General features: G+C 45.2%; 1 protein-coding gene and 1 long non-coding RNA gene across 4 annotated transcripts in view; one reads left to right on the forward strand and one right to left on the reverse strand.

Moving 5' to 3' along the window:
- The window catches only part of LOC146199178 (hemocytin-like), a 111,324-nt gene extending 110,284 nt beyond the window's left edge, over positions 1-1,040 (reverse strand). For 2 of the 3 annotated variants that reach the window (XM_084594641.1, XM_084594639.1), the window contains exons 1-2: positions 699-1,040; positions 164-189 (exon numbers count right to left, since the gene is read on the reverse strand). In XM_084594641.1, coding sequence (XP_084450767.1) covers positions 164-189; positions 699-793 — 121 coding nt within the window. In that variant the 5' untranslated portion in view covers positions 794-1,040. The remainder of the gene's footprint in view (positions 1-163; positions 190-698) is intronic. The other variant, XM_084594640.1, reaches the window with a different exon arrangement.
- Positions 1,041-1,061: 21 nt separating this feature from the next.
- LOC146199179 (uncharacterized) overlaps positions 1,062-11,418 on the forward strand; it is a 51,728-nt gene continuing 41,371 nt past the window's right edge. Inside the window, exons 1-2 of the long non-coding RNA XR_014705047.1 lie at positions 1,062-1,194; positions 6,002-6,094. This is a non-coding gene — a long non-coding RNA (uncharacterized LOC146199179). The remainder of the gene's footprint in view (positions 1,195-6,001; positions 6,095-11,418) is intronic.

Raw genomic sequence — 11,418 nt, forward strand, 5'->3', positions numbered from 1 at the left:
CAATACTATTACTTTTTTCTGCAACACATGCTCAATTTTAGAAGCATTCATGCATTGCACAGCAGGTGATAATTAGACAGACTGAAACGAGTCTGAGCAAAACATTTATCAATCCCCACGCTAAGCAAATACGTGAATAGTCGTGGTGAAATTTGTTACTTACCATCGTGTTTTCCTTTTACAGATTTTCTGAAAATAAGAAAACCTAAATATAGTCATCGCCTCCATGCGAAATAATGCGCTATATACATTAATTGTAGGCTAGTCCCTAAAAACATGTCCCCATTACTCAGGGAAGAAATTGACCTTCGATTTTCTTATTTATTTTAGCCTATTTATTGATTAAATACTGAACGCCCATTAAAGGCCATAATAATATCAACATAATAATCATCTACCGTACTAGGGGCTATAGAGCTGGTGCCTGACGCTTCCCACAGTGATTATTTGCTAAAAGTTTCACGTAACTGCATCTTGCGTAAGGCCTAGCGGTACGACCTCTAAAATGCGAATTCGAATGTTCCGGTAGCTTTAGGGACAATTCCCCCCAAACTGAAGCGAACAATCACCGAGTCACATTTACCTTACGTCACCGTTGTCATCAGGTTTGTCATAGATCGCTGCGAGCATAGCTCAACATTCAGTTCTCGAACCCGAAACTATACCTTAAGCAATGTGCCTGCAACGTAGACGCTTACCTGAAGAACCTGTACTTCTTCTCTGCAGCCAGTGCCCCTAAAAGTGGCAGCACGAGCAGCAAGCATAGACCGGCCCTCGTCAAGAGCGCAGCCATTTGTGCGCTATGTGCCTACCGCTGCGAAAATTCTTCGCAACACACTGACGCCGGCGGCTAGCTACCGTCTCGTCCGCATGCCACTGTAGACCACGGGTATGTGTGAGTGAGTCCGTGCGCGCGGGTATATCTAAGCTCAAAGCGACGACGACGCAACCCGAGTCGTGCGCGACTGAGTGGTCCCCCAAGATAGCAACCGCTGGTCCCCTGTCAACGGATCCGGGCGGCGGGCTCACTGCTGCAGCTTCTGGCCGGCCACGGACAGACTGTGCGAGCACGCTCACTTCACCGTGGCAGAAACGCTGTGACGGACGAGATGCGGAGATAAATGGCGCATCATCCGCCGCGGATATGCCGCCGCAGCAGCCAGCGTTGTGATATCCTGGACGGCCGCAGAGACGGTGAGCGTTTGCCGGACGTGCACCTCCCCTGCTGGAGGAGGCGAGGACTCCTCGGAAGCTAGATACAGCGCGGCGGCCCGGCGTCTCTTCTCCGGCATTGCCTCAGAGCCGGCGACAGACCGGAGGGAGACACCGCGTGCAATTCGCGGATACATTCGGCCCGCGACTCACCAGCGCTGCGAACAACGCTAGTTAGCTTCAGGAGGCGTTGGCCCTGTTCGCAGGAATGATGACCTTGGAGGCTGTAGGGATAGCGAGCTCTGCAATACGGACGTCACGGGAAACAAAAAGCTTCTTACCGGATTTGTTGCTGCTTTGTAAGAGTTTCAGCCTCGTTTCTCCGCCGCCAGTGCTCTTTTTTATCTCACGGGCTGTTCCGGACGCGCGACCGGAATTCTGAAAGGTGTGGCTGTCGCCGCCTAATCTCCATGCGGGCGCCCGCTCGCTGAGCTCTTGAATGTCTTTACGGGCATCGTGTGTCAATTCGATCAGCATGGCAGGTATCTTCTTTTTCAATAGCGGCCAAAATGTTTCTCTTCTTTTTTTTTTCTTTTTTTTTTTTTTTACAGCCTGCTCTACCGTTACACTACTTCACTACTATATATATTTTTTTTAATGTTTGGGCAGATATTGTACAGTTATAGCAAGCGATCGCGCCAGGAAATATTTGCATGAACAATATTTGTGAAGATTCATTTCCCTGATTTATATATATTTGACTTTTTGAAATATAAATGAACTTTTGTGAATGAGAGCTCAATCAGATTTGTATTCGTTTATATCTGCAATTATTTTGCAGATACTTACTTGAATCAAATACATTTTCTGATTTCTACCGCTGCACCTATCGCTGATGTTTCGCGCTATGATTGCCGCTGTTTGTGTGCTTGTAAGTGCGTCTTAACAAGGCAATTAAAGGACAAAATTCGAAGCGCTAAACAGGACTTGATTGGCACCTAATTGCATATGTTTGTCAAAAGCACCCCTCATAAATTGTACCGATACACGAAATCTCAATGAATTACCTGCGACCATCCCACATGAAAAACGTAGGCAAAGCAGGCGCCTTTAATGCTTGCTTTCAGCGAGGCATATATTTATGACTGACGTGAACTCCATAGCACCGGCCGTTACCTCTTGTAATGGGCGCGAAAAATGTTTTTGAGTTTATGATAGTCTCCAAACGCGGTTTGCTTCTCAGGTTACTGAATAATGACGTAAAGAAGTGCAGGGGCTCGGGCTGATTCCTAGATGGTTTCTCTGGGCGGCCTATACGTCACTCAATCAAAATCAATGCATTCTAGTCGTTTCCTGTCAGGGTGGAGAAAAAGCAATGATCTTTAGCGATTTTCAGGAACCGCAGGCAACGCCGCAGTTGAATCAAGGTGGCGGCCGTCAGAAAAACTCTGTTTATGATCAGCCTGGGCGCTGCAATTATCCTTAGTTGAACAACTGAACCGCCTGTTTCACTAAACCAACACTTAGCCTTAGCTAAACGCTTTACATTAGCTGCTGTAAAACAAACAACCGCTGACAGATTGGAGACCCACTACCTGTAAGTGCAAACATCCGCCGTGCAAGCCGGACCACACATGATCGTCGTCCACCTGTAGGGCGTTTTTACCGATTCCAAGATCACCAACGCCGAGTGTTCCTGCATAGCAAGAGACATGGAAAAACGCAAGCATGCCTCGCGTTTAATGCTGCACTGTTATAGACAGGCAAGATTGGCTTAGATCAATCATTGCATGACGCCGAAAAAGCTAAAACTGTTCGCGATGGTTTATATTTTGACCTTCGTTCGCTGGAATTTCAGCTCAAAAAGCTGAACTCCAGCACTGTCTGCACGGTGACCAGCATTTCAATCTAGCAAGCAACGTCTTTTTGTGCACTGCACATTCATGAATAGACTTATTTAAAGTGCTGGAGCCGATGTGCTGCGGAACAAATGGGCAATTAAGGCATTTGCTCGTTCCTACTTTTATTGCTGTGCAGCTTCACTTCAATACACGCCCTGGCCATGAAAAGAAGTGCATGGTGTAAAATTTCGCTCCATTCTCACGTTGGAGAAGCACTCGAGTGCTCCGAGACACGCCTTCTCACGCGCCTGTACATTTTTGCACGAGCTCGACACCATCGAGTCAGTGTGCGACCTCAAAGGCGCGACGGCGCGAGTAGCTATATAGTATAGATGCAGGCTTCCGTTCCTCCTTTTACTGATTCAATTCACAGGCGTCAAACGGGTGAGTTAAATTTTGCTGATCGGATCCAACGCATAAATCAGCCTCTTTCCGGTGATTTGTCTCGACCGGATTCACCGCTTTGATTTTTCTTTCTCGTCCCTCAGCTGCTATTTTCTAGAACATGTTCATTTCTCGCCGCTATGGCATGTTCACTTTGATGTACTAATTATTACACAGACCATAAAAGGGCTCTTAGAGTAAACAAGAACCATTGCAAAGGTATAGAATTCAGGCTTTCTTTTGAAATTCATGCAGGACGCGAACCTTGGCTGCAGATGGTGACAGCTGGAGTGGACTATGCACTATTATGAATGGTTGCGTGCAAAGCAGTGTAGGCCCGCGAGGTCTTAGGCATGTGCCTGTTTTTTTTTTGTTTTTTTTTTTTTTTTTTTTTTTTTATCTTAACACTTCAATGTCTATACGGTGCAGCAATTGCCGACAGAATACTCAAGGCTAATCCCACCTGCAGCCGGCAACAACCTCAACGTACTAAAGCAGAGAAATAATAGAGCTCAGCATTGCCAAATGGATGCAGGGTACAGCTAAGGTCAAGGTGGCATTTCGAGATATAATGTTTTGAAAAGCATGATCCGTAGACCCCTCCCCCTTCCTCTTTCTCTAAAACACCTGACGCCCAATAGTTGACCATATAAGTACGTTCTTTCATGTTGTTTGAGGACATATCCGTTAACAATGCCGCTCGGTGAATATTTTTAGGGTTGTAGCCACTGCTATCGTAATAGGACGCATTACCTCAATATATTCCTATGAAACGAAAAGGGTGCGATGGAAGAGAGGCGTAAACAGGAAACCTTAGAAAAAGAACGGACGTAACATTGTCCGTGGCAGATGCGACTTTTGCGTGCATATACCGCGACGAATGGAATTTGTATCTATCCAATATGCGCGACAACAGCAGTTTGATGCAATCTCTTCACACTGTTTTTTTCCTGCCCAATTGAATTAGCAAAGAGGTCAGGGGGGAAAAAAGACACTTCACGTCGCACAGATAGACAATGTAAGCAATTGCGTAGACAATACAACCATCGCTAGCTCTGTTTATTCCTCAGAGACGGAGAAATATGTTGTTGTTTTGTTTTTTTTCTGTTCTTTCTCGAATGAGGGTACGAGCCAGTTGAAGACATGTTCTCACTTTCTCACAAAGAAGTTTGAGAGCTTTGAGCGCCAGTTTTTCGAAGCAAAAGCTGTCGCTCTGCCACCATTTTGACCCGCAGACGCTGATACTAGACGCAGTTAGGAACTGTGTGAGTGAATTATCTCAACAATTTGGCATGGCTGTGCGTTATTAATAATTACAATAACAAAATATTTCAGGCACAAGTATAGGTGCTTAAAGGCGCCATAATGAATTATTAATGGTATAAACGCATATGCATTTAATTCTGCGCTGAAGACCTGGAACCTTTTAAACAAGAGCGCGCAAACCAATACATTATGCCGGGATATTTTATTTTTTTTTTGCCTGCTTTATCGTAAATCCAGTACAGCCAGCAAATAGCACATCACGCCGGGCCCGTGAGAAACGGACCGTACTTCTCCTCCTCTGAAGCGAGGATGATAGTAGCGATGACAATGACGAAGTAGTTAGTGATAATGATAATGATGGTGTAAGGTGGGGGTTTATTTCTAATGTCTTGGGAACATAAGCAGGCGTAACAGCAGCCCGAGATATTCGAGACCAGCCAGGAGCGAGCACCAGGCGGTGACCATGTGGCTCGAGCGTAAGCCCATCTTCTTCTTTGCAATGGGCTCCGGTCAGAGAGGATCCATCCTGGCGACTTAAGTGGCGGTCAAGACCGCAGGGTCATGGTAAGGCTTGAGCCTTTGGACATTCACAGTCTCACGTCTGCAGCGACGGAGATCGGCAGATGACGTTAGGGGTTCGACAAGGTAATTCACTCGAAGCGTCCGCTTCAAGACAGAATAGGGACCTTAATACTTGGCAAGAGGTTTCTTGGAGAATCCCGGTGTACTGGAAGGTATCCATAACCAGACAAGAGAGCTATAAGGAAATGCGGGGCAGGTGGATCGTCCTCGTTACGGGCTTTTTGTAGGCATTGGATAGAGGTCGTTAAGTACCGGGCAATCTGGCGGCAGTCTTCACCGTATACTGAGCAGCTTGTGGAACAATGGTGCCCTCACATATATCAAGGTGGCAGTATCGATGGCGACGGAGGGATCTCGGCCGTAGAGAAGGAAGAAGGAAGAAACAAACATGTAGTAGACTGTGTGGCAACGCGAACATAATGTACGAAGCAGTCACCCACAGTTCAGTAAAACGTTCAGTTAGGTCGTTGGTCAGCGGGTAGTACGCAGTGCAAGTTCGTTGAATGACGTTTCACTCTCGCAGCAGAGCTTGGATAACGTCAGACAAAAAGACGCGGCCACGGTCACTGCTCACTATGCAGCTTACGAGAGGCGCCGTGTCGAAGGACAAACCACCACAGAAGAAATGATGCCACATCCTGAGCTGTCGCAGCGGGGAGTGCTGCGGTTTCATCACACCGCGTCAACTGATGAATGTCAACAATATCGTTTTCCAGATGCAGTGTACGGGAGAGGCCCGTGTAAATCAAAGCCAATACGGTCGAAAGGGCGAGGCGGACAAGGGACCGGCTGCTACTCTCCAAAGTACGGTGAGTGGGTGTCTTGCGACGTTAGCAGTCGAGGCACGAGCGCACGTATTTCAAAACAAAGTTGTACAGTCGTGAGCAAAAAATGTATGCAACACTTAGCCAGTGACAGAGTTCGGTAAACTGCATCGAAATGCCATCTAGGGACAGCGTAAGGGACAGCGACATTGGCACATGCATGTTGATAAAATGGGGCACCGCCACTGTTGTCTCGACCTTAGATAGCTGTTGCTAGATAAAGTTGGGATGTAGTTTTCTCGAGCCTCGCCTCCGGCTGAGCGTTGTATCTTTTGCTCACGACTGTACATGCCACGCCAGTAGTACCCGAGGTGCAGAGAAAGTGGGGAGCCGTAGTGGAGGGCTACGGCGTAATTTCGACCACCTAAGGATCTTTAACGTGCACTGACATCGCACAGCACACGGTGCACCGCTTCGTTTTGCCTCCATCGAAACGCAGCCGCCGTGGTCGGGTTCGAACCCGGGAACTCCGGCACAGTAGTCGGGCGTCTTACTGCTGCACCCCCACGGCGGGACAGGTATCGCGCCTTTTCTTTCCTGAACCAATTTGAAACGCCGCTGATACCAGCTGTACTGCGTTTGCTTCTGTATGCTGTGTGGTGCGGCGTTCGAGGGAGCGTCAAAAGAAAGGCGCCGCACGGACGCCTGGATCGGACGCCTGGTGGGATCTGGTGACGTCATGACCAATTGTGACGTCGTGACTGGATGTGACTTGATAATGACGTCAGTTCTGGTTATTAGATATGGTCGGATGATGTCACATCTGGACATGTCACGACCGATGGCGTCACCATGGGATGACGTCATAGTCACAGTCGTCGGTCATTATTCATGACTAGTTATGACTAACGAATAAGTTGTACTAATTAGTGATTTGTTAGTCATTAGTTAGTACTGGTTAGTGGCTAGTTAGTCATTAGCCATAGCTAGATCGATGGATTTATTGAAAGGAAAGGCAGAGAGGTTGGCCGGAATGATTAAAATCTGGCCTGCTACTCTGCACTGGGGAAGGGGAGAAGAAAGAAGATCATGATGGGTGACGTTGTGGGAGAAGGCATATGCACCTGGGCAGTCCAAAGAATATTTTCAGTGCCTGCGCTTGCGCGCTCTCTAAAGTCCGCAAGCAGCAAACCCTCATATTGAAGAGCACTGGATGTAGCCAACAAACTGAGTCTCGTAAAGCCGTAGTAAGGAGCGCTCAGTTGGACCCCATTTGATGCCAGCTATGAAACGAAGTACATGGCAAAAATTGATTAGCCTTTTCTTCACCATATTAATATGTTTCGACCAAGATAGTCGGTGGTCAATAATTACTCCCGAGAATTTGTGCCTGGAGACGTACGGTATTACGACTCCATGAAGAGTAATCGGGTAGCGTCTAACACATTTTCCCGTAAATGCAATTGCCGCACGCTTTTCTGCCGCTACAAACAAACCTTGACGCCGTAGGTACGTCGATGTCGATGACACAGCTCGTTGCAATCTCGCCCGTAGTTGTGGCCGCGTCGAACCAGAAACCCAGATGCAGATGTCGTCAGCATATGAACTGATGTAGATGTTACTTGGCAGTGCACTCATAAGGGCAATTAGCGCAACGTTAAATAATAAAGTTGGGCTGAGGACTCCTCCCTGTGGAACTCAAAGACAGACCTGATAGCGGGTAGTATCTCCATGAGGTGTAGTCATGTACACAGAGTGGCCATTGAGATAACTCACAATCCGCAAGTACAGGCGGCCACCAACTCCGACATCGTCAAGTCTGTCAAGAATAGCATCATAGAGGACGTTGTCGTAAGCTTTGTTTATATCTAAAAAGACAGCAGCTACTACTCGGCGGTGACGTTTTTCGCGTTCTACTGTCGCCACAAGGTTGATGACGCTGTCGATGGAAGAGCGTCCGCGGCGAAATCTAGTCATAATATTCGGATAACGATCATTACTCTCTAGAAACCACTCAAGTCTTGCCAGCACCATTCGTTCCATAACTTTTCCAACACAGCTTGCTATAGGGCAACTGGCCGGTATGAGGTAAGTTCGAAAGGGGTTTTCCAGGCTTCAAAAGAGCAACCAGGCGGCTAATCTTCCAGTGTTCAGGAACAGTACTAGAAGCCCATATATTATTGAAGTAATTAAGTAGCGCAGTTCGACCATCCTTCCTAGGTTTGATAAGGTTGAATAAGTAATCCCGTCAGGACCAGGTGCAGATGAATGCAGACAAGAAGCAAGAGTGGCGTCTAATTCAGATATTGAAAATGACAAGTCGCGTTGATCATTCGGCGAAGGTGAGGCAAAAACCTCTGAAATTGGTGACTGTACCTGGCATCGGCAGTCCCTGGACATTTGAAGCCTCGAGGCCGCTGGAGGTGCACTTGCATTAATTCAACGCTTATTCGTTGTATTTCTAAAGCAACAGTTAAAATACAGAAAAGCTAAGAGCAAACCACAGAAACAATCATCACTGCATCGTCGTCTTTTTTTGCTGATGCACATGCGTATACGTGGTCGGAAGATCGGGCCATATCAGCTGGCATAAAATATCAGCGGGTACACCTCGCTGGTTCTCTGTTGCTACTCAGGTGTTCGACTTCGTGTAACCGGCCTCCATTGGAAATTTGAAGCCTCGTAAAAACCCCGGGAGATGTGGCTATAACACTTGGTCTCTTTGTACCGACTGTTTGTACCAGGCTCTCATTTCACATCTGACGCCTCAGATCCCCGAACAGCCTTACACACGAACTGGGCGAGCTTCCTCAAACTGTGCGACTAGCTGCTGTCCGACCTTTGCTTGCTTAATTGTTGCATTGTCGCTAGTTTTCAGGTTGAAAGGAAAAAAAAAAGTTTAGGCTTCTAGGAGTGCCCGCCATTGTGGGCCTACTATACAGGAAACATTCCGCGATTTTCTCGACTTAACTTTTATTTTCAATTTAAATTAAAATAGCATTGTTCTCTCATTGAATTAAATTTCACTCTGGTGAGAATATCAGCTATGCGTTGTATATGAAAGGTTGCTCAATGTTCTAATGTGGAATTCTACAGATCCAGTGACCTGCAAGGACGGCGCTTTATGCATATAACTCCGTCGCACGCACTTTTGTTTATGCGGGAAGTACTCGATTAAAGAAAGTCTAGAGCGAGCCATCACATTGCACCTGCTGACTTATTACAAGAGGAAATAAAGTATCCACGTGCATTTTCACCGACGCTCATCCTACATCATTCTGCAAATGATTGCTCTGCCAGGAACTACATTGCCTCGAAGTTCAACATGAAGTTATAACGATGCCTCGAAGACTTCCTAAGAATCGCCAGAAAAGCCTGGTCATCCTCTTGAAAAAAAAAATGTGTGCAAATTTTGTAAAAAAAAAAAAAAAAAAACGTTTTGCTCAAATAGTTCGCTTTCAAGGATGCTGAAGTATCTTGCCTTGGAGTCTCTTCAGTGACATTTTTTTTTTTCTGAACCGGAGCACATTAGCCTGAAGTATATGTCAACCTTACAGTACTGTTGAATAACAAGTTTTTCTTCATGGCATTATATATCTTTTTTGAAATGTTTGGAAGTGTCATCATATTACTATGGAATTGTTAGCGAAGGACATTTGTTGATATACTCAAGGCGATTTGTACTGTATTTTCTGAGTTTGTACACTCTGAAGGCTTCCAGGTGTTTGTGCATAATAAGCATGCTGTTGAAAGATATGCTCAGAATGATGGCCCTCTATCTTTAGTTTTTGATTGCACCATGTTTTGAAGGCACCCGTGTTCTCTCTACTGCTTATTGTGCCCCCTCTCTTAAGCTGTTATTTTGGTCACTTGAATGCCTCTTCAAAAGTATGATAAATTCTGTGTTCACAATATTTCATTCTCTTATATTATACCGCTTGTATTTTGTGTTCGCTGTGTTCCGTGCCACTTAATTGTATTTCGTGTTCGCTGAGTTTCTTATACAACCTTCAAGCTGACTTTGTTTTACATTATAGTGACTATATTTATTTCGTTTTATTAAACCATAATTATATGCCTATTTTTCGTTTATATTGCAATAGAAGAAATGTGAACTTAAATTATTTTGCTGCATGTTCAACATGGTTTTCTCTGGCTTGCAAACAGTGGTATAATATGGGGTCATATTTCAAACTTCGTTGCCCGCTTTTTATTTTTTACATTTTTGCGGTGATACCTGATCGAAAACATGCATTTTACTAGAATAATCACTTAGGTTTTATTTGATGTAGCCAAGACAAAAGATATTTTTTTGTGTTTGTGTCTATACTCTTGAGTCACTTAATGCTTTGGCCGTCACAGTGATTTTTCTCGTTTGTTGTAGTATGTTTACACCATCAACCTGGTTAATCAATTTGTGTATCGTTGAAATCGATACCCAGCAGTTTTGGATTTCATAACATTTAGCATGCTGAAAATACATTTTTGATAAATGAACTATTTATGCCAACCATTACAGCGTACAAAGGGTACACGTGTTGCAGCAAGTAATCTATGCCATTTTGAATGCTATATACATTTACAAAGGTTAACGCTTCAAATGCATGTAACCTATGCATCAAATAGAAGTAACCTTTACTGTTTATAGCTTTTACAAAGGTTAAAAGGGCAAAGGTTACTTTTTTAACTTTTAAATTATAGGTGCACATGAATGTGAAAATGATGTAGAAATACAACAAATGAGAAACATCACTGTCATGACCAAAACATTAATTGACTCAAGAGTATGGACAGAAATACAAAACATATCCTGCGTGCTGGCTACATCTCGTCAAATCTCGTGTTATTCCGTGCACATCTCGTGGTGACACCCCCTGTCCACAGGTCCTGTACACGCCACTCATGGGGAAAGAAAGGTTTATGCCTTAAAATCAAACCCTTGCGTTGATTAAATTGAGTCGTTCTCCGGCGCGTTCCTACGTTTTGTCCCAGTTTTAGTGTAAAAAGATCTCTTAGAAGCCCTGTTAAGCTTTTTTATGTTATGCTTAAACGCTGACCAGGCCTTTCTGGTGCCATTAACAGCTAAAGAGCGTGGAGACATGAAGTTCTTGCATTATATATATAGTATAATGGAGCGCTTGCAGAACCTTGAAGACTTGAGCCACTGGTTCAAGAGAGATTATCTGCGCGACCCTGTAAATAAAAGGCGCTGCTGGCAACTATGGCATACAGTGAGTAGAAAAGTGTTAGATTAGCGCATTCTTTTTCCGCGCTGCGCTGGCCCGCTAATTGTGTAATTCGGGCCACGGGACTTCACGTCGCTAAATCTCTTCCAAACGCGAGCACGGAATACGTGCCTTGTGAGGGAG

Source organism: Amblyomma maculatum, chromosome 2, assembly GCF_055883805.1.
Source record: "Amblyomma maculatum isolate TAMU_Amacu chromosome 2, ASM5588380v1, whole genome shotgun sequence".
NCBI classification, from domain to species: Eukaryota; Metazoa; Arthropoda; class Arachnida; order Ixodida; family Ixodidae; genus Amblyomma; species Amblyomma maculatum.